The sequence below is a fragment of the Mytilus galloprovincialis genome, chromosome 5 (genome assembly GCF_965363235.1).
Source record: "Mytilus galloprovincialis chromosome 5, xbMytGall1.hap1.1, whole genome shotgun sequence".
In the NCBI taxonomy this organism is placed as follows: domain Eukaryota; kingdom Metazoa; phylum Mollusca; class Bivalvia; order Mytilida; family Mytilidae; genus Mytilus; species Mytilus galloprovincialis.
Window position 1 is genome coordinate 76,669,155 of NC_134842.1, and position 25,253 is coordinate 76,694,407.

Genomic DNA, 25,253 nt, shown 5'->3' on the forward strand with positions numbered 1-25,253 from the left:
ATAAGACTGGTTTCTGAGAATAGTATTTATACCTTTTACATTTAAAAAAATTCCTGACAAAGAACCAGTTAAAAATTATCGATTGCATGCAAGTAAACATGTTGACTGAGAAGTAGGTTTTGCATTTGAATAAACAGAATACAGAAACATGTCAAATTAATATTTGTTTTCTTGATTTTTGTTAATAATTACTTTGTTCATCAAAGTTGGATTAAATTTATTTTCTGCAGAATGATTGGACTTGTCCCGACGGACAAGCTTGATACAGCTTTTACTTGTCCGACCTTTTTTCCCTCTGGTACCGGACAATTGGACAAGCGTTATTGTCGAGGCCTGGTTAAATAGGCATTCGCACATGTCATTTCCAATGGGATTATTTGCCCGCCACTCCTACATGGTCTATTGATTTTGAAACTTTTGCTTAGTTTACATGTATTAGTTTGTGATAAGATCAGTTTAAGATGAACCGCTTAATACTGTTGAGTCAATGATATTTGGTATGCAAATTTATTTGCATTTGCATTATTGCGAGTCTTATTTCCATGGAGATTAAAAAGCCCCACCATCTCATCATGGTTCATTGACTTGGAAATTTTTTATAGTTTACAAGTTAATGTATGTGTTTAGGTTTGTTTAAAGGGAAGGAATTATGATAAGTCGATGGTATTTTGTATGCAGTTGTATTAGTATTGGCACATTTCATTTCTATGAAGATTGTTTAGCCATGTACCTTCAGTCATGGTTCATTGACTTTGAATATTTGCATAACTTCAATGATAACGTACTGCTATGTTAATTTCAACATTTGCATTATCAAAATTACATAGACGAGACGTATCTCTGTGTGAACATTTATTTTCTCATTGGTCATGCCTGAAGATATTGACTTCATATTTGTTATATAGTTTACACCATGACATCGTATAGATGAAGTTAGCATTTTGTTTCAGTAAATGAACTTTTAACCGATAGGGGACTATGTATTACCATAACCATGATAACATTTCTTAACATTTGTAGTTATCATAGACATTACTTGGTACTGTCAACAAATTATTCAGTAATGATCGTTTTAACAGGTGAGACATGTCAGTGCACTCATTCTAGTTTTAGGCCATGTATTTTTGGTGTAAGGAAAAACCTATTCATAATTGTTAATGGGAAAAAAGAATATGTGGTAAGATTGCCAATGAGAAAACTATCCACCAAAGACTAAAGGACGTAAAAATATAGGTCACCATACAGCCTTCAACAATGAGCAAAATCCATACCTCAAAGAAAGCTATTAACGGCACTGGAATGACAAATATGAAACAATTCTAACAAGACAACTAACAGCCTGATATATGTATGAAATATGATACAGTGCCAAAAATGACAATCCCTGAATAACAGGCTTCTGACTTGGGGCATGAACATACATAATGTGGCAAAGTTAAACATGTGTACCGGTGTCAAACCCTCCCCTAACTGTGGACAGTGTGATGTAACAGTACAGCAAAAGAACAAACAATAAAAATCAGTTACGAGGGCTAATCTTCGTATTTCTATTAACTCTCCAGATCAATACAAAACACAACTTACAACAAGTTCAAATCTGAGAGTACCATGTTTTTATAGTTTGTTGTTTTTATATTTTTAGTTATTCTGATGGATAACGATGAAGTTATTCCTAAACATATACTTGGTAAGTTTATTGATGTAAAACATTTGAACGTCACTTAATCCTACAATCAGGCATCTTCAGTACATATAACTGGAAAATACATATGTTTTGATTGATAAGGGCTCGTATCAAGGATAAAATCGCTATATACTTTTCACTTTGTCTGCCTGTCTACTTTTTTAAATGCAATTATTCCAAAAGTATTGCTCAAAGATAGATACAAACTTGTTCAATTGTTGTACATTATATGTAGACAGTTCTATATTATAAATCAAGAATTTTGAGGAACATCTTTCAAGCTACCATTCAGTTGATAAACAAGTACATTATGCTATTCTAAATTAGTTCTGAGTGTCAAAATTAACTGTTGGCTGCCATTTTCAGTTTTTTGGAAAGTCAAGCTATAGCAATAAACTTTCCTTAGGCATCTTCCTGAAACGGGAAGTGACAGACTATCTTACTTTAAGATGTGTGTTCTACTCCTAGATAATGTAGTACTGGTATTTGAAAACTAATTCTAGGAAGATGCTTTTGAAATTTTGAGTTACTTCTATTATGATTAGCTTACAGCTTGAATTAAAACGTATTGAATGTTCATCGATAATTCAAATAATTCAACTTCATTTTGAAAATGGCTATTACAAACACTACTTCTCAGATCTGCGCTGCACGGAAAGTAAAATCAATACACACGTGCACACAAGACAGCAGTTACTACGTTATTCTTTTATTGGTATTCTGCAGACATACGTAAGATCGATATATGTGTGCCTCCAAACAGGAGTACTATAATCCCGGTTTCTGGGGTTTCCTCCCGTTCTCCGGTTGAAGAGAAAATTAATACTGTGTTTAAAATATTTCTTGAATGAACATTTTTCGACGCTTACTACGATTTTAACAAATGTTTATTAAAGACGTAAAAGACTGAGATGTATCGAAAGTATCCTGGTATCTCTCTCGGCCCACAACAAACTCGGACTATAATAAACTCGGCCTTTTACTTAATCATGTTAATAGGCATCAAAAAATCGGACTATAACAAAATTGGTAACTATCATGACTATACTACTTGCTATTAAGTCTCCCAAACAAAGATCAGAGATTTATTGTTTTTGCTCAGTTTTTATTATTTTTCTTCTAGGGGTCTATTTAGGGGTATTTTGAGGGGCCAACAGAAGGGAGAGATTTACGATAGAACCCTATTGGATTTATTTTTTTTAATTTTCAAATGACTATAACTTGAAAACAGTAAGTGATAGACACACACGTTTTCAATAATGATCACAGGACTATAAAACAAATCAAATAAAATATAGGTTGAGTCCCTGGGATCACCCCACCCACCCCATTCTGTTTGAGAACTAATGCAAACGATCAAGATCCCCAACCCGAAACCATATATATTCTTGTATGGGGCAACAAAACAAATCAAATAAAGTATAGACATGTCCCCTGTGGTCGCTCCCATCCCTTTCCTGTTTGAGAACTTGTAAACGGTCAAGATCCCCACCCCAAAATCATATATATTCTAGTATGGGACAATAAACAAATCAAATAAAATAAAAGGCGAGTCCCCTGGGGTCACTCCCATCCCCTACCTGTTTGAGAACTTGTAAACCGTCAAGATCCCCACCCCTAAACCATATTAATTCTTGAATGGGACAATAAAACAATTCAAATGAAGTATAAGGAGAGTCTCTCGGTGTCACCCCCACCCCCTCCTGTTTGATAACTTGTAAATGGTCAAGATCCCCACCCCAAAATCATATATATTTTTGTATGGGACAATAAACAAATCAAATGAAATGAAAGGCGTGTCCCCTGGGGTCACTCCAACCCCCTTCTTGTTTGAGAACTTGTAAACAGTCAAGAGCCCCACCCCTAAACCATATATATTCTTGTATAGGACAGAAAAACAAATCAAATGAAATATAGGGGGTCCCTGGGTGTCACCCCCACACCCTCCTGTTTGAGAACTTGTAAACGGTCAAGATCTCAAACCTGAAACCATATATATTCTTGTACGAGACAATAAAACAAATAAAATAAAATAGAAGGCGAGTCCCCTGGGGCCACTCCCAGCCCCTTCCTGTTTGAGAACTTGTAAACAGTCGAGATCCCCACCCATAAACCATATATATTCTTGTATGGGACAAACAAACAAATCAAATGAGATATAGGGGGGAGTCCCTGGGTGTCACTCCCACCCCCTCCTGTTTGAGAACTTGTAAACGGTCAAGATCCCCACCGTGAAACCATATATATTTTTGTACGAGACAATAAAACAAATAAAATGAAATAGAAGGCGAGTTCCCTGGGGTCACTCCAACCCCTTTCCTGTTTTAGAACTTGTAAACGGTCAAGATCCCCACCCATAAACCATATATATTCTTGTATGGGACAAAACAAAAATAAAATGAAATATAGCGGGGAGTTCCTGGGTGTCACCCCCACCCTCTCCTGTTTGAGAACTTGTAAACGGTCAAGATCCCCACCCATAAACCATAGATATTCTTGTATGGGACAATAAAACAAATCAAATGAAATATAGAGGAAGTCCACAGGGGTCACCTCACCCCCTTTCTTTTTGTAAACTTGTAAACAATCGAGATCCCCAACCCAAAACCATATATTATCTTGTACGGAACAAAAAAACAAATCAGATGAAATAAAAGGTGAGTCCCCTAGGGTCACTCTAACAGCACCCCTTTCCTGTTTGAGAACTTGTTAACGGTCGAGATCCTCAGCCCTAATCAATAAATATTCCTGTTCATGATTTCAAGAAGATGTGAATGACATATACAGGAGTCATCCCTAGGCTTCACTTATGCATATAACTTTACTAGACCAAACCAAGTTGTACTGGACTTTGCCCAATGTCAGGCGACCGTGGGAATGACTAATTATGACTAAATTATGGGAGCTTTGTTCGGGAGACTTCGTAACAGCATCCTGTTAAAATTATTTCTTGTATTAAGTTTGGTTTTTTTAAGTCGGAAAAAAAGTTAACCACGCAATCTACACATTTATACATTTACAACCTATTTGAAATATTACAATCTACGGTTGCAAACTTTCCAGAGGTGCTATCCAGCACTTTGATTAATTTGCTTCTTAAGTATGACTTCAAATTCTGCATTAATTTATGGTGTAACAATTCATTTGTTTGCCTCAAATTTCAAGAATACTACCAAAATATGTAAACATTCAAAGTTCTTGGAATTAAAAAAAGGGCCTCGGTAGATAAGTGGTCTAAGTAGTTCATTTGTTCTGTATTACTCGCCTTTTAACACTGAGGTTGTATAAGTTTGAACCTTACACGTGGCAGATGTGCTGGACTCTAATCTAACATGTCTAAATTGACTAGGATTGTCAGTTTTCCTGTCGAAGGTCAAATATTTCTTTCTGAGCACTCCACTAATAAAACCTGACCACCACAAAATATCCAAAAGTGCTGAAAGAGGAGTTAAACTACTGATCAATTATCAAATAATTTAAAAAAGACAATTATAAGATACAAAGGTAGAATATGATGTCATGATTTGGTATTTGGTCTTTTCATCTTAAGTTTTAAAAATATTTTATTAGAACACTGAATAAAACAATATATGGTGCTTCAAAACACACAAGATACATGAACATGATGAAACTGGATGTCACATACTATATTTTTGTGTTATTACACCTTGAAATTTGAGCTTCAAATATATAGTTAATTTATTGATTTCATTTTTTTTGCAGAGCAGTTCGAAAAACGCTTGGAAAAGTGGAAAAAGGATGATCAACAGTTTGTTAGTACTGAAGCAGAGAAATATGTAATGCAAAAAGTTTTGACTCAAAGTTCAGTTACCCTGGTGGGAAATTCTGGCACTGGAAAAAGTTTTCTTTCTAAACACATTGCCCTCATAATGAAGACATTTGGCTATACTGTAATTCCATGTAGTAAACCTAAAGATATTGGAAAATGGTTTAAACATGGGAGTAAAACTTTGTTTGTATTTGATGACGTCTGCGGTCGATATACTCTTAATCAACAAATTTACACTGACTGGAAACAAAGACTTGATCACATAATATCTCTTCTTGAAGACAAATGTTGTAAAATCATATCTACATGTAGATTGGAGGTTTACAAAGATGAACTATTTAGCAATCTTTCTATTTTCAAAATGTGTAACATCGATTTAAGTTCAAAAGAATTCAAACTTAGTGCTGCTGAAAACTTTGCTTTAGCTGAAGTGTACTTTAAGGAAAATACTGATGAAGTAAAGGAATGGTCAGAAAAATATGACTTTTTCCCCCTTTTATGTAGCTTATATCATAAACAGAACCTGAAGAAAAATGTAAGCATTAGCTCTTTTTTCAGCAATCCTTTTGATGTTTTTAAAGATCAAGTTGTACAAATGTATGGAGAAAGTGATAGTGGTAAGATGAAGTATTGTAGCTTAGTCCTTTGTGTGATGTTTAACAACTCATTAACAGAAGAAAACTTTTCCACAAAAGAAAAAAAGATAGGAGCAATCATAGAAGATTTACTAAAAGAATGTGAACTGAATAAAGGAACATCCATCAAAAGTTTAAGGAAATCCCTGGAAACACTTGAAGGTACCTATGTGGTCAAGGTGGATAATAAATACAAAATAATCCATGATAAGTTGTTTGATTTCCTTGCCAAATACTTTGGGGAGAAGATGATACAGATTTTTATTGATCATGCTAATACTGGTTTTATTAGAGAAAGATTTCTTTGGCAGATAACAGATAACATGGGCACAGAAACAGAGTTTGTAATAAGAATACCTGATAAATATATAAATAGATATATAGAAAGATTGGTGAAAGACTGGGAGAATGGTAATGTAAACAATGTATGTGTCAACAGAAACATGAAATCTACTTTATTTACTGAAAACTTTATAACACATTTAAACCAACTTGATCTATCAAAGCAACAAGAACTTGTTTGTACTAAAACTATTTACAATAAAGATATAGCACTAAGTGGAAGTTGTTATATGGGTACTATTGAACTTGTCAAATGGTTGATAAGTAGGAATAGTGATGTTAATTATTGTATAGAGAATGGTTGGTTTCCTTTATTATGGGCAAGTCAGGAAGGACATATTCATGTTGTTAAAGAACTGTTACTACATTCAGCTGATGTCAATAAGTGTACCAATAATGATGCATCACCTCTGTTAATAGCAAGTCAGAACGGACATGTTGATGTTGTTAAAGAACTGTTACAGCATTCAGCTGATGTCAATAAGTGTAACAATAACGATGAATCACCTCTGTTAATAGCAAGTCAGAATGGACATGTTGATGTTGTTAAAGAACTGTTACAACATTCAGCTGATGTCAATAAATGTAGAAATGATGGCATTCCACCATTACAGATTGCTTGTTACACCAACAGGATAGAGGTTGTACGTGTACTTCTTCAGCGTGATGATGTCGATATTGATCTATGTGATGATAATGGATGTTCCTCACTTTATATAGCAAGTCAGGAAAGACATGTTGATGTTGTTAAAGAACTGTTACAACATTCAGCTGATGTCAATAAGTGTAAACATAATGGTGCATCACCTCTGTATATAGCAAGTCAGAATGGACATGTTAATGTTGTTAAAGAACTTTTACAACATGCAGCTGATGTTAATAAATGTAAGAATGATGGCACCTCACCATTACAGATTGCTTGTTACACCAACAGGATAGAGGTTGTACGTGTACTTCTTCAGCGTGATGATGTCGATATTGATCTATGTGATGATAATGGATGTTCCTCACTTTATATAGCAAGTCAGGAAAGACATGTTGATGTTGTTAAAGAACTGTTACAACATTCAGCTGATGTCAATAAGTGTAAACATAATGGTGCATCACCTCTGTATATAGCAAGTCAGAATGGACATGTTGATGTTGTTAAAGAACTGTTACAACATTCAGCTGATGTCAATAAATGTATGAATGATGGCACCCCACCATTACAGATTGCTTGTTACAACAACAGGATAGAGGTTGTACGTGTACTTCTTCAGCGTGATGATGTTGATATTGATCTTTGTGCTGATGATGGATGTTCCTCACTTTATTGGGCAAGTCAGAAAGGACATGTTGATGTTGTTAAAGAACTGTTACAACATTCAGCTGATGTCAATAAGTGTAAACATAATGATGTATCACCTCTGTCTATAGCAAGTTATAATGGACATGTTAATGTTGTTATAGAACTGTTACAACATTCAGCTGATGTCAATAAGTGTGACTTTAAAGGTAAAAATGCTCTCAATGTAGCACAGGAGAAAGGACATATAGAAATAGAATCATTGTTAAAGGGAAAAGGATTAAATCAACTTTGATGTCAAAATGATCAATTCCAGTGAAAGTGGCAAAGGATGTTTTGTTTTTATTGTTAGAATTTGGACATTTTCATACATTTAATTTCATTTATTAAAATCCCTCATATAGCATATAAAATAGTTTATAGTTTGAAGTATTGGCACTAGTCAATACATTGTACTTCCATTAACCGTTAGCTGTTTTGTTTCGTTTTTGTTTTTCTTAATTGTATTGTTAGGTTGATGTCTATATTAATAAATCTCTTTTTATGCATATATACATATCTTGTTTTTCTGAATAATTGGAAAGATTTTTGTGAAAATACTGTTTTCAATAAAAAAAATAAAAAAATTATTTGGAATCGAAAGCATTTAAAGATTGACTAGCAGTATGCAAAATAGGTAAACACCCTCTAAAAACAGAGATGGATGGATATATATGCAAAAAAAAAAATTATATAGATAATAACAAAGGTTATGTTGGATAAATTTGAAAATGAAAAACAATGTATTTGTGAATGTATACATTATAATCTCTTCATTGCTCTTGGAAAAAATAGTTCTATGATATTGTAAAATTGTAAAAATTTTAAACCCAAATGCAAATTTCAAATTGACTTGTTATTCAATAAAACCTAGTGAATTAAAAATTATTAAATACTAGTATCAATCAAATCAAATCTTATCTCCATGACTATAAGTACTGGGATCAATAGTGCTGAAAGTGGCGTTAAACACCAATCAATCATATCAGATCATATCTCCATGACTATAAGTACTAGTATCAATAGTGCTGAGAATGGCGTTAAACACCAATCAAATCAGATCATATCTCCATGATTATAAGTACTGGTATCAATAGTACTGAAAGTAGCGTTAAACACCAATCAATTAAATCATATCTCCATGACTATAAGTACTGGTATCAATAGTACTGACAGTGGCGTTAAACACCAATCAATTAAATCATATCTTCATGTCTATAAGTACTGGTATCAATAGTGCTGAAAGTGGTGTTAAACACCAATCAATTAAATCATATCTCCATGACTTTAAGTACTGGGATGAAGAGTGCTGAAGGTGGCATTAAACACCAATCAATCAGATCACTTCTCCATGACTATAAGTACAAGTATCAACAGGGCTGAAGGTGGCGTTAAACTCAAACATTCAAATTATATCTCCATGACTATAAGTACTACTATTAATAGTGCTAAAAGTGGCGTTAAACACAAATCAATCAGATTAATCTCCATGACTATAAGTTCTGGGATCAATAGTGCATAATGTGGCGTTAAACACAAATCAATTAAATCATAACTTCATGACTATAAGAACTGGGATCAATAGTGCTGAAGGTGGCATTAAACACCAATCAATAAAATCACTTCTCCATGACTATAAGTACTAGTATCAATAGTGCTGAAAGTGGCGTTAAACACAAATCAATCAGATGATATCTCCATGACTATAAGTACTGGGATCAATAGTGTTGAAAGTGGTGTTAAACACCAATCAATCAAATCATATCTCCATGACTATAAGTACTGGGATCAATAGTGCATAAAGTGGCATTAAACACAAATCAATAAAATAATAACTTCATGACTGTAAGTACTGGGATCAATAGTGCTGAAAGTGGCGTTAAACACAAATAAATCAAATCATATCTCCATGACTATAAGTAATGGTAACAAAAGTGCTGAAGGTGGCGTTAAACTCAAATCATTCAAATCATATCTCCATGATAATAAGAACAAGTATTAATAGTGATGACAGTGGTGTTAAACACTAATCAATCAATCAAATCATATCTCCATGACTATAAGTACTAGTATCAATAGTGCTGACAGTGGTGTTAAACACCAATCAATCAAATCATACCTCCATTTCTATAAGTACTGGGATCAATAGTGCTGAAAGTGGTGTTAAACACCAATCAATCAAATCATATCTCCATGACTATAAGTACTGGGATCAATAGTGCTGAAAGTGGTGTTAAACACCAATCAATTAAATCATATCTCCATGACTATAAGAACTGGTATCAATAGTGCTGAAAGTGGTGTTAAACACTAATCAATCAAAACATACCTCCATGACTATAAGTACTAGTATCAATAGTGCTGAAAGTGGTGTTGAACACCAATCAATCAAATCAAATCATACCTCCCTGACTATAAGTGACTATAAGTACTAGTATTAATAGTACTGAAAGTGGCGTTAAACACCTACCAATCATATCAAATCATACCTCCCTGACTATAAGTGACTATATGTACTAGTATTAATAGTGCTGAAGGGGCCTTAAACACCAACCAATCAAATCAAATCATTACTCCATGACTATAAGTAATGGTAACAAAAGTGCTGACAGTGGCGTTAAACACTAATCAATCAAAACATACCTCCATGTCTATAAGTTCTTGTATCAATAGGGCTGACTGTGGTGTTAAACACCAACCAATCAAATTAAATCATACCTCCCTGACTATAAGTGACTATAAGTACTAGTATTAATAGTGCTGAAAATGGCGTTAAACACAAACCAATCAAATCAAATCATTACTCCATGACTATAAGTAATGGTAGCAAAAGTGCTGACAGTGGTGTTAAACACTTATCAATCAAATCATTCCTCCATGACTATAAGTAATGGTATCATTTTTAACCTGAAGATGATACATAGTTTGAAGAAGGTTACAATAACTGTAAAGGTCAACATTAGAGAAAAAGTAGTTCTATCTGATTTATATTTTATTATCATGATAACAATGTAGTTTAATTTTAAAGCTAAGTTCCAACTGTCATTATGTAGTCCTTTGTTATGTAATAATGGTAAATTCCCTTTTTTTATATTCATGTTATATCAAAGGTCAAGTATTTAAATGTTTCATGGTAAACTACCCATAAAGGTCTTAAAACAGATACATGTACCACTGAATTTGAATTTTCATAATGATTTGTAGTAGAGGTATATCTTGTTATTGTTAGTAATACAACATGTATATGTATATCTGTTAGGATAGTTTTAGTAAGTTCATTGATATCAGTTGTAGCTACTTAATATACTTACACATGTCTATAGGTATATATTATGTATACTTACACATTTCTATAGGTATATATTATGTATACTTACACATTTCTATAGGTATATATTATGTATACTTACACATTTCTATAGGTAAATGTTATGTATACTTACACATTTCTATAGGTATATATTATGTATACTTACACATGTCTATAGGTAAATATTATGTATACTTACACATTTCTATAGGTATATATTATGTATACTTACACATGTCTATAGGTAAATATTATGTATACTTACACATTTCTATAGGTATATATTATGTATACTTACACATGTCTATAGGTAAATATTATGTATACTTACACATGTCTATAGGTATATATTATGTATACTTACACATGTCTATATGTAAATATTATGTATACTTACACATTTCTATAGGTATATATTATGTATACTTACACATTTCTATAGGTAAATATTATGTATACTTACACATTTCTATAGGTATATATTATGCATACTTACACATTTCTATAGGTATATATTATGTATACTTACACATGTCTATAGGTAAATATTATGTATACTTACACATGTCTATAGGTAAATATTATGTATACTTACACATTTCTATAGGTAAATATTATGTATACTTACACATTTCTATAGGTATATATTATGTATACTTACACATTTCTATAGGTATATATTATGCATTTAAAAAGAAATATAACGAAGTAGAATGTTCAAAAGAAGGACCGAAAAAATATGTATGATGCAAATATAACAAAGTTTTAACATACAAACAGATATTCTAAATTTTATTATTTGAGAATGGAAATGTTGTAGAAATTTAAATAAATAAACAACATAAAAGAATGAAAAAAAGGAAATAAAGATAATGTTCTGATAAATATTTTTTAAGAATTTTCGGTTTTGAGTTTTCCTTGAAGTTCGTACAATTTTGTTAATCTACTATAATTTTTTTCATAAATTTAAAAATGACAAATGAATAAATCAGAATATTTGAATATAAACTGTAAATTTAGAATAATAAATCATGTTTATGTATTATAAAAGCCAGTTATATATTTTTGCTTAATGTTATCTGTATCAAATATTGATGAAAGGCTTTGATAATGTTGATGTATTTTAGACCAATAGATGTATATACATGTATATATTTATTGCATAGTGTTTATTTATTTTTATACGACCGCAAAATTTGAAAAAAATTTCGTCGTATATTGCTATCACGTTGGCGTCGTCGTCGTCGTCGGCGGCGGCGGCGTCGTCGTCGTCGTCGTCCGAATACTTTTAGTTTTCGCACTCTAACTTTAGTAAAAGTGAATAGAAATCTATGAAATTTTAACACAAGGTTTATGACCACAAAAAGAAGGTTGGGATTGATTTTGGGAGTTTTGGTCCCAACATTTTAGGAATTAGGGGTCAAAAAGGGCCCAAATAAGCATTTTCTTGGTTTTCGCACTATAACTTTAGTTTAAGTTAATAGAAATCTATGAAATTTTGACACAAGGTTTATGACCACAAAAGAAAGGTTGGGATTGATTTTGGGAGTTTTGGTTCCAACAGTTTAGGAATTAGGGGCCAAAAAAGGGCCCAAATAAGCATTATTCTTGGTTTTCGCACAATAAATTTAGTTTAAGTAAATAGAAATCAATGAAATTTAAACACAATGTTTATGACCACAAAAGGAAGGTTGGTATTGATTTTGGGAGTTTAGGTCCCAACAGTGTAGGAATTAGGGGCCAAAAAGGGACCCAAATAAGCATTTTTCTTGATTTTCGCACCATAACTTTAGTATAAGTAAATAGAAATCTATGAAATTAAACACAAGGTTAATGACCATAAAAGGAAGGTTGGTATTGATTTTGGGAGTTTTGGTCCCAACAGTTTAGGAATAAAGGGCCCAAAGGGTCCAAAATTAAACTTTGTTTGATTTCATCAAAAATTTAATAATTGGGGTTCTTTGATATGCCGAATCTAACTGTGTATGTAGATTCTTAATTTTTGGTCCTGTTTTCAAATTGGTCTACATTAAGGTCCAAAGGGTCCAAAATTAAACTTAGTTTGATTTTAACAAAAATTGAATCCTTGGGGTTCTTTGATATGCTGAATCTAAAAATGTACCTAGAGATTTTTTATTATTGGCCCAGTTTTCAAGTTGGTCCAAATCGGGGTCCAAAATTAAACTTTGTTTGATTTCATCAAAAATTGAATAATTGAGGTTCTTTGATATGCCAAATTTAACTGTGTATGTAGATTCTTAATTTTTGGTCCCGTTTTAAAATTGGTCTACATTAAAGTCCAAAGGGTCCAAAATTAAACTAAGTTTGATTTTAACAAAAAATGAATTATTGGGCCTCTTTGATATGCTGAATCTAAACATGTACTTAGATTTTTGATTATGGGCCCAGTTTTCAAGTTGGTCCAAATCACGATCCAAAATTATTATATTAAGTATTGTGCAATAGCAAGAAATTTTCAATTGCACAGTATTCAGCAATAGCAAGAAATCTTCAATTGCACAGTATTGTGCAATAGCAAGAAATCTTCAATTGCACAGTATTGTGCAATAGCAAATATTTTCAATTGCACAGTATTGCACAATAACAAGAAATATCTAATTGCACAATATTGTGCAATAGCAAGAAATTCCAATTGGATTTCAATTGGAGTTATCTTTCTTTGTCCAGAATAGTAGTTGAATCAACTTAAATCATTGTTTTATACAATATACAACGTATATTCACTTTTACTACCAACTGATAGATTAAAACAATCTTTACCATTCAGTGATAACAAGCACTTTTTTACATTTTAATATTTTATGATGTATTTAAATGAGTAGTTATTGTTGCAAACTTCATTAGAAATTTGAATTGAGATCAGTTTTGAAATAAGGGAAAGGGGGATGTGAAAACAAAATTGGGGGGTCAATTTTTTTCATTTCAGATTTCATAAATAAAAAGAAAATTTCTTCAAACATTTTTTTGAGAGGATTAATATTCAACAGCATAGTGAATTGCTCAAAGGCAAATTTTTTTTTTTAAGTTCATTAGACCACATTCATTCTGTGTCAGAAACCTATGCTGTGTCAACTATTTAATCACAATCCAAATTTAGAGCTGAATCCAGCTTGAATGTTGTGTCCATACTTGCCCCAACCGTTCAGGGTTCAACCTCTGATGTCGTATAAAGCTGCGCCCTGCGGAGCATCTGGTTTCTTTATAATATTTTTATGAGCGTTTTAAAGATTTACTGTATCTAAAGGTGAAAAAGTAAAGATTTTGAAGTTTTGTATATTTTTACCTCAAAAGAAACGAAAGGCACTTACATCTTATAAATAGAGTATATGTGTATGGGCTTTGCTCATTGTTTAAGGCCGTACAATGACCTATAGTTGTTAATGTCTGTGTCATTTTGATATCTTGTGGAGAGTTGTCTCATTGGCAATCATACCACATCTTCTTTTTTTATGTATAGTACATGTATTTTAGATCTATATATTTACCAAAATAATTTATTCCATTTGGTCATATTTCTGAATAATGATTTAAATGAGATTTCAATACTAGTAGACACGTAGCTGAAAATAACTGAATTGTTTATTTATTTTGACACATTCTTAGAAATTATCAAAGCAAAACAAAAATAAATAGACATTAATAGTATATTGTCTTTTAAGGAGTCTTTAAAAACAGTAGAGCATGATAATGTGTTTATATTCTTAATAGAAGATTGAACTTTCACATGCTTCACACTACAGCCTCAATAAACCAAACAATTTCTTACTTTTTGAAGTGGAACAAGTACGTAGTTTATACTGTAGATATTATATACTATTGTAGTTTGTCATATTAACTTATACTTTCCAATAAACTTAATTACGTATGACTGAATTTTGTTTATGCCCTAATGGAGGGGGCATTAAGTGTTCCGTCCATCCGTACTTCCCAAAATTGGTTTCCGTTCTGTAACCTGAGTTTGCCTGTACTTAATTTTATGAAAGATATATGCAGTGCTTGTTATAACTGTTCTAGAGTGTTGCCCCTTTATAAATGAAAAAAAAAAAAAAAAATATTTAGATTCCGTTCTCTTACTTACAAAATGTTAGTTTGCCTCAAATAATGTATGAAATTTACACACAATGCTTATTATCACAAAATACAGATCAAGTTTGAATTTTGATGTCGTCACTCTTATCATTTATAAATGGAAAAAAACACAAAATTTTTCATTCCGTTCTCTAACTTTAGTTAACTCAACTAAATGTTATGAAACTTACACACAATGCTAATTACAACCAGACAACTATCAAGTTGCATATTTGTGGCGTTACTTCAACCATTATCGAGTTGAGATCGTTTATCAATGGAAAAATTGCAAAAACAGTATTTTTAGTTCTGTAAGTGGAATTTTTCTCATCCAAACATTATAAAACCTTATTACTTATGACAGAAAAACTCAAATAAAGTACAAATTTGGCAAGCGTCACTTTTATAGTTCTCGAGGAAAGTCCCATTGTAATATTGTATGCAAGCGGGGACATCATCTGTGTCCATTCGGACACATTCTCAATTTCTTTTTATATAAATCAAAACGAATGGGTGATCAAATCAATACTTACCATATATCTGTATAATATTTCACAAAATTCTCAATGTCAATGTATTTAAAATAAAAACGAATAATCACAGGTAAGCAAGAGGAAACGACACTTACAGTTAAAACAAGAGGAAACGACAATTACAGTTAAAACAAGAGGAAACGACACTTACAATTAAAACAAGAGGAAACGACAATTACAGTTAAAACAAGAGAAAACGGCAATTACAGTTAAAACAAGAGGAAACGACAATTACAATTAAAACAAGATGAAACGACAATTACAAATAAAACAAGATGAAACGACAATAACAGTTAAAACAAGAGGAAACGGCAATTACAGTTAAAACAAGAGGAAACGACACTTACAATTATAACAAGAGGAAACGACAATTACAGTTAAAACAAGAGAAAACGGCAATTATAGTTAAAACAAGAGGAAACGACAATTACAATTAAAACAAGATGAAACGACAATTACAATTAAAACAAGATGAAACGACAATAACAGTTAAAACAAGAGGAAACGGCAATTACAGTTAAAACAAGAGGAAACGACACTTACAGTTATAACAAGAGGAAACGACAATTACAGTTAAAACAAGAGAAAACGGCAATTACAGTTAAAACAAGAGGAAACGACAATTACAATTAAAACAAGATGAAACGACAATAACAGTTAAAACATGAGGAAACGGCAATTACAGTTAAAACAAAAGGAAACGGCGATTACAATTAACACAAGAGGAAACGGCAACTACAGTAAAAACAAGAGGAAACGACAATTACAGTTAAAACAAGAGGAAACGACAATTACAATTAAAACAAGATGAAACGACAATTACAGTTAAAACAAAAGGAAACGGCGATTACAAATAACACAAGAGGAAACGGCAACTACAGTTAAAACAAGAGGAAATGACAATTACAGTTAAAACTAGATGAAACGGCGATTACAGTTAAAACTAAAGGAAACGGCGATTACAAATAACACAAAAGGAAACGGCAACTACAGTTAAAACAAGAGGAAATGACAATTACAGTTAAAACTAGAGGAAACGACAATTACAGTTCAAACAAGAAGAAACGAAAACACTAGGAAACGGCCATTACGTTTAAAACAAAAGTGAACCGCCAATGTAAATAAAACAGGCGGAAATAGCAATTGCACATAAAACAAGAAGAAACGGTCATTACACATTAAACACTTACAAAAATGCCATTAAACATAAAACAAAAGAAAACGGCCATAACACATAAAACAAAATGGGGCGGTATTTACACATTTGACCAGAAATGTGTTAAACGGTAATTTCACATGAAAAAGAGAATACAAAACAATTAACATGGAACAGGAGACAACGGTCAGTAGACACACAACAAGAAGAAACGGCAATTACAGTTAAAAGAAGAGGAAACGGCAATTACAGTTAAAACAAGAGGAAACGATAATTACAGTTAAAACAAGAGGAAACGGCAACTACTGTTAAAACAAGAGGAAACGGCAACAACAGTTAAAACAAGAGGAAACGACAATAATAGTTAAAACAAGAGGAAACGACAACTATAGTTAAATCAAGAGGAAAACAATTACAGTTAAAAAAAAGAGGAAACGACAACTACAATTAAATCAAGAGGAAAACAATTACAGTTAAAAAAAAGAGGAAACGGCAACTACTGTTAAAACAAGCGGAAATGGCAATTACAATTAAAACCAGAGGAAACGACAATTACAGTTAAAACAATAGGAAACGACAACTACAGTTTAAACAAGAGGGAATTGGAATTACAGTTAAAAAAAGATGAAACGATAACTACAGTTTAAACAAGTGGAAACGGCATTTACAATTAAAACAAGAGGAAACGACAACTACAATATAACAAGCTGAAACGTTAATTACAATTAAAACAAGAGGAAACGGCAACTACAGTTAAAACAAGGGGAAACGGCAACTACAGTTAAAGCAAGCGGAAACAGCAATTACAGTTAAAACAAGAAGAAACGACAATTACAGTTAAAACAAGAGGAAACAGCAATTACAGTTAAAACAAGAGGAAACGGTAATTACAATTAAAACAATATAGGAAACGGCCATTACGCTTAAAACAAGAGAGAACGGCCAATGTAAATAAAACAGGCGGAAATAGCAATTACACATAAAACAAGAAGAAACGGTCATTACACATTAAACACTAACAAAAATGCCATTAAACATAAAACAAAAGAAAACGGCCATAACACATGAAACAAAATGGGGCGGTATTTACACATTTGACCAGAAATGTGTTAAACGGAAATTTCACATGAAAAAGAGAATACAAAACAATTAACATGGAACAGGAGACAACGGTGAGTAGACACACAACAAGAAGAAACGGCAATTACAGTTAAAAGAAGAGGAAACGGCAATTACAGTTATAACAAGAGGAAACGATAACTACTGTTAAAACAAGCGGAAATGGCAATTACAATTAAAACAAGAGAAAACGACAATTACAGTTAAAACAATAGGAAACGACAACTACAGTTTAAACAAGAGGAAATTGGAATTAAGTTAAAAAAAGATGAAACGATAACTACAGTTAAAACAAGTAGAAACGGCATTTACAATTAAAACAAGAGGAAACGGCAACTATAGTTAAATCAAGAGGAAAACAATTACAGTTAAAAAAAAGAGGAAACGACAACTACAATTAAATCAAGAGGAAAACAATTACAGTTAAAAAAAGAGGAAACGGCAACTACTGTTAAAACAAGCGGAAATGGCAATTACAATTAAAACAAGAGGAAACGACAATTACAGTTAAAACAATAGGAAACGACAACTACAGTTTAAACAAGAGGAAATTGGAATTACAGTTAAAAAAAGATGAAACGATAACTACAGTTAAAACAAGTGGAAACGGCATTTACAATTAAAACAAGAGGAAACGACAACTACAATAAAACAAGCTGAAACGGCAATTACAATTAAAACAAGAGGAAACGGCAACTACAGTTAAAACAAGGGGAAACGGCAACTACAGTTAAAGCAAGCGGAAACAGCAATTACAGTTAAAACAAGAGAAAACGATAATTACAGTTAAAACAAGAGGAAACGATAATTACAGTTAAAACAAGAGGAAACAGCGATTACCATTAACACAAGAGGAAACAGCAACTACAATTAAAACAAGAGAAAACGACAATTACAGTTAAAACAAGAAGAAACGACAATTACAGGTAAAACAATAGGAAACGGCAATTACAGTTAAAACAAGAGGAAACGGTAATTACAATTAAAACAATATAGGAAATGGCCATTACGCTTAAAACAAGAGAGAACGGCCAATGTAAATAAAAGAGGCGAAAATAGCAATTACACATAAAACAAGAAGAAACGGTCATTACACATTAAACACTAACAAAAATGCCATTAAACATAAAACAAAAGAAAACGGCCATAACACATAAAACAAAATGGGGCGGTATTTACACATATGACCAGAAATGTGTTAAACGGCAATTTCACATGAAAAAGAGAATACAAAACATTTAACATAGAACAGGAGACAGCGGTCTGTAGACACACAACAAGAAGAAACGGCAATTACAGTTAAAACAAGAGGAAACGGCAATTACAGTTAAAAGAAGAGGTAACGGCAATTACAGTTAAAACAAGATGAAACGATAATTACAGTTAAAAGAAGAGGAAACGGCAACTACTGTTAAAACAAAAGGCAACGGCGATTACAATTAACACAAGAGGAAACGGCAACTACAGTTAAAACAAGAGGAAACGACAATTACAGTTAAAACAAGAGGAAACGACAACTACAGTTAAATGAAGAGGAAAACAATTACAGTAAAAAAAAAGAGGAAACGACAACTACAGTTAAATCAAGAGGAAAACAATTACAGTTAAAACAATAGGAAACGACAACTACAGTTTAAACAAGAGGAAACGACAATTACAGTTAAAACAAGAGGAAACGGCAATTACAGTTAAAACAAGAGGAAATTGGAATTACAGGTAAAAAAAAGATGACACGATAACTACAGTTAAAACAAGTGGAAACGGCATTTACAATTAAAACAAGAGGAAACGACAACTACAGTAAAGCAAGCTGAAACGGCAATTACAATTAAAACAAGAGGAAACGGCAACTACAGTTAAAACAAGGGGAAAACAATTACAGTAAAAAAAAAGAGGAAACGACAACTACAGTTAAATCAAGAGGAAAAAGATTACAGTAAAAACAATAGGAAACGACAACTACAGTTTAAACAAGAGGAAACGACAATTACAGTTAAAACAAGAGGAAACGGCAATTACAGTTAAAACAAGAGGAAATTGGAATTACAGTAAAAAAAAGATGAAACGATAACTACAGTTAAAACAAGTGGAAACGGCATTTACAGTTAAAACAAGAGGAAACGACAACTACAGTAAAACAAGCTGAAACGGCAATTACAATTAAAACAAGAGGAAACGGCAACTACAGTTAAAATAAGGGGAAAACGATTACAGTGAAAAAAACGAGGAAACGACAATTACAGTTAAAACAAGAGGAAATGGCAATTACAGATAAAACAAGAGGAAACAGCAATTACAGTTAAAACAAGAGGAAACGGTAATTACAATTAAAACAATATAGGAAACGACAATTACAGTTAAAACAAGAGGAAGCGGCAACTACAGTTAAAACAAGATGAAAGGACAATTACAGTTAAAACAAGAGGAAACGACAATTACAGTTAAAACAAGAGGAAACGTCAATTACAGTTAAAACAAGAGGAAACGACACTTACAGTTAAAACAAGAGGAAACAACACTTATAGTTAAAACAAGAGAAAACGACAAGTACAGTTAAAACAAGAAGAAATGAAAACTACATTTAAAACACTAGGAAACGGCCATTACGCTTAAAACAAGAGAGAACGGCCAATGTAAATAAAACAGGTGGAAATAGCAATTGCACATAAAACAAGAAGAAACGGTCATTACACATTAAACTCTAACAAAAAAGCCATTAAACATAAAACAAAAGAAAACGGCCATAACACATATAGCAAAATGGGGCGGTATTTACACATTTGACCAGAAATGTGTTAAACCGTAATTTCACATGAAGAAGAGAATACTAAACATTTAACATAGAACAGGAGACAACGGTCTGTAGACACACAACAAGAAGAAACGGCAATTACAGTTAAAACAAGAGGAAACGGCAATTACAGTTAAAACAAGAGGAAACGGTAATTACAATTAAAACAATATAGGAAACGGCCATTACGCTTAAAACAAGAGAGAACGGCCAATGTAAATAAAACAGGCGGAAATAGCAATTGCACATAAAACAAGAAGAAACGGTCATTACACATTAAACACTAACAAAAATGCCATTAAACATAAAACAAAAGAAAACGGCCATAGCACATAAAACAAAATGGGGCGGTATTTACACGTTTGACCAGAAATGTGTTAAACGGCAATTTCACATGAAAAAGAGAATACAAAACATTTAACATAGAACAGGAGACAACGGTCTGTAGACACACAACAAGAAGAAACGGCAATTTCAGTTAAAACAAGAGGAAACGGCAATTACAGTTAAAAGAAGAGGAAACGGCAATTACAGTTAAAACAAGAGGAAACGATAATTACAGTTAAAAGAAGAGGAAACGGCAACTACTGTTAAAACGATATTTCACAAAATTCTCAATGTCAATGTATTTCAAATAGAAACGAATAATCACAGTTAAAGCAAGACGAAACGACACTTACAGTTAAAACAAGAGGAAACGACAATTACAGTTAAATCAAGAGGAAACGGCAATTACAGTTAAAACAAGAGGAAACGACACTTATAGTTAAAACAAGAGGAAACGACAATTACAATTAAAACAAGATGAAACGACAATAACAGTTAAAACAAGAGGAAACGGCAATTACAGTTAAAACAAAAGGAAACGGCGATTACAATTAACACAAGAGGAAACGGCAACTACAGTAAAAACAAGAGGAAACGACAATTACAGTTAAAACAAGAGGAAACGACAATTACAATTAAAACAAGATGAAACGACAATTACAGTTAAAACAAAAGGAAACGGCGATTACAAATAACACAAGAGGAAACGGCAACTACAGTTAAAACAAGAGGAAATGACAATTACAGTTAAAACTAGAGGAAACGGCAATTACAGTTAAAACTAAAGGAAACGGCGATTACAAATAACACAAAAGGAAACGGCAACTACAGTTAAAACAAGAGGAAATGACAATTACAGCTAAAACTAGAGGAAACGACAATTACAGTTCAAACAAGAAGAAACGAAAACACTAGGAAATGGCCATTACGTTTAAAACAAAAGTGAACCGTCAATGTAAATAAAACAGGCGGAAATAGCAATTGCACACAAAACAAGAAGAAACGGTCATTACACATTAAACACTTACAAAAATGCCATTAAACATAAAACAAAAGAAAACGGCCATAACACATAAAACAAAATGGGGCGGTATTTACACATTTGACCAGAAATGTGATAAACGGCAATTTCACATGAAAAAGAGAATACAAAACATTTAACATGGAACAGGAGACAACGGTGAGTAGACACACAACAAGAAGAAACGGCAATTACAGTTAAAAGAAGAAGAAACGGCAATTACAGTTAAAACAAGAGGAAACGATAATTACAGTTGAAACAAGAGGAAACAGCAACTACTGTTAAAACAAGAGAAAACGGCAACAACAGTTAAAACAAGAGGAAACGACAATTACAGTTAAAACAAGAGGAAACGACAAATATAGTTAAATCAAGAGGAAAACAATTACAGTTAAAAAAAAGAGGAAACGACAACTACAATTAAATCAAAAGGAAAACAATTACAGTTAAAAAAAAAAGAGGAAACGGCAACTACTGTTAAAACAAGCGGAAATGGCAATTACAATTAAAACAAGAGGAAACGACAATTACAGTTAAAACAATAGGAAACGACAACTACAGTTTAAACAAGAGGAAATTGGAATTACGGTTAAAAAAGATGAAACGATAACTACAGTTTAAACAAGTGGAAACGGCATTTACAATTAAAACAAGAGGAAACGACAACTACAATAAAACAAGCTGAAACGTTAATTACAATTAAAACAAGAGGAAACGGCAACTACAGTTAAAACAAGGGGAAACGGCAACTACAGTTAAAGCAAGCGGAAACAGCAATTACAGTTAAAACAAGAGGAAACGATAATTACAGTTAAAACAAGAGGAAACGATAATTACAGTTAAAACAAGAGGAAACGATAATTATAGTTAAAACAAGAGGAAACGGCGATTACCATTAACACAAGAGGAAACAGCAACTACAGTTAAAACAAGAGAAAACGACAACTACAGTTAAAACAAGAAGAAACGACAATTACAGTTAAAACAAGAGGAAACGGCAATTACAGTTAAAACAAGAGGAAACGGTAATTACAATTAAAACAATATAGGAAACGGCCATTACGCTTAAAACAAGAGAGAACGGCCAATGTAAATAAAACAGGCGGAAATAGCAATTACACATAAAACAAGAAGAAACGGTCATTACACATCAAACACTAACAAAAATGCCATTAAACATAAAACAAAAGAAAACGGCCATAACACATAAAACAAAATGGGGCGGTATTTACACATTTGACCAGAAATGTGTTAAACGGTAATTTCACATGAAAAAGAGAATACAAAACATTTAACATGGAACAGGAGACAACGGTCAGTAGACACACAACAAGAAGAAACGGCAATTACAGTTAAAAGAAGAGGAAACGGCAATTACAGTTAAAACAAGAGGAAACGATAACTACTGTTAAAACAAGCGGAAATGGCAATTACAATTAAAACAAGAGAAAACGACAATTACAGTTAAAACAATAGGAAACGACAACTACAGTTTAAACAAGAGGAAATTGGAATTACAGTTAAAAAAAGATGAAACGATAACTACAGTTAAAACAAGTGGAAACGACATTTATAATTAAAACAAGAGGAAACGGAAACTATAGTTAAATCAAGAGGAAAACAATTACAGTTAAAAAAAAGAGGAAACGACAACTACAATTAAATCAAGAGGAAAACAATTACAGTTAAAAAAAGAGGAAACGGCAACTACTGTTAAAACAAGCGGAAATGGCAATTACAATTAAAACAAGAGGAAACGACAATTACAGTTAAAACAATAGGAAACGACAACTACAGTTTAAACAAGAGGAAATTGGAATTACAGTTAAAAAAAGATGAAACGATAACTACAGTTAAAACAAGTGGAAACGGCATTTACAATTAAAACAAGAGGAAACGACAACTACAATAAAACAAGCTGAAACGGCAATTACAATTAAAACAAGAGGAAACGGCAACTACAGTTAAAACAAGGGGAAACGGCAACTACAGTTAAAGCAAGCGGAAACGACAATTACAGTTAAAACAAGAGAAAACGATAATTACAGTTAAAACAAGAGGAAACGATAATTACAGTTAAAACAAGAGGAAACGGCGATTACCATTAACACAAGAGGAAACAGCAACTACAATTAAAACAAGAGAAAACGACAATTACAGTTAAAACAAGAAGAAACGACAATTACAGGTAAAACAAGAGGAAACGGCAATTACAGTTAAAACAAGAGGAAACGGTAATTACAATTAAAACAATATAGGAAACGGCCATTACGCTTAAAACAAGAGAGAACGGCCAATGTAAATAAAACAGGCGGAAATAGCAATTACACATAAAACAAGAAGAAACGGTCATTACACATTAAACACTAACAAAAATGCCATTAAACATAAAACAAAAGAAAACGGCCATAACACATAAAACAAAATGGGGCGGTATTTACATATTTGACCAGAAATGTGTTAAACGGCAATTTCACATGAAAAAGAGAATACAAAACATTTAACATAGAACAGGAGACAACGGTCTGTAGACACACAACAAGAAGAAACGGGAATTACAGTTAAAACAAGAGGAAACGGCAATTACAGTTAAAAGAAGAGGAAACGGCAATTACAGTTAAAACAAGATGAAACGATAATTACAGTTAAAAGAAGAGAAAACGGCAACTACTGTTAAAACAAAAGGCAACGGCGATTACAATTAACACAAGAGAAAAACGACAACTACAGTTAAATCAAGAGGAAAACAATTACAGTAATAAAAAAAAAGAGGAAACGACAACTACAGTTAAATCAAGAGGAAAAAGATTACAGTTAAAACAATAGGAAACGGCAATTACAGTTAAAACAAGAGGAAATTGGAATTACAGTTAAAAAAAAGATGAAACGATAACTACAGTTAAAACAAGTGGAAACGGCATTTGCAATTAAAACAAGAGGAAACGACAACTACAGTAAAACAAGCTGAAACGGCAATTACAATTAAAACAAGAGGAAACGGCAACTACAGTTAAAACAAGAGGAAACAGCAATTACAGTTAAAACAAGAGGAAACGGTAATTACAATTAAAACAATATAGGAAACGACAATTACAGTTAAAACAAGAGGAAACGGCAACTACAGTTAAA

At 32.4% G+C, this 25,253-nt stretch overlaps 1 protein-coding gene across 1 annotated transcript in view; it reads left to right on the forward strand.

Annotated features, from left to right (window-relative positions):
* The window catches only part of LOC143074150 (uncharacterized), a 45,089-nt gene extending 37,055 nt beyond the window's left edge, over positions 1-8,034 (forward strand). The window contains exons 7-9 of the mRNA XM_076249698.1: positions 1,643-1,687; positions 5,408-6,937; positions 7,871-8,034. Of these exons, the coding sequence (XP_076105813.1) occupies positions 1,643-1,687; positions 5,408-6,937; positions 7,871-8,034 (1,739 nt within the window). The remainder of the gene's footprint in view (positions 1-1,642; positions 1,688-5,407; positions 6,938-7,870) is intronic.
* The last annotated feature ends 17,219 nt before the right edge of the window (positions 8,035-25,253 follow it).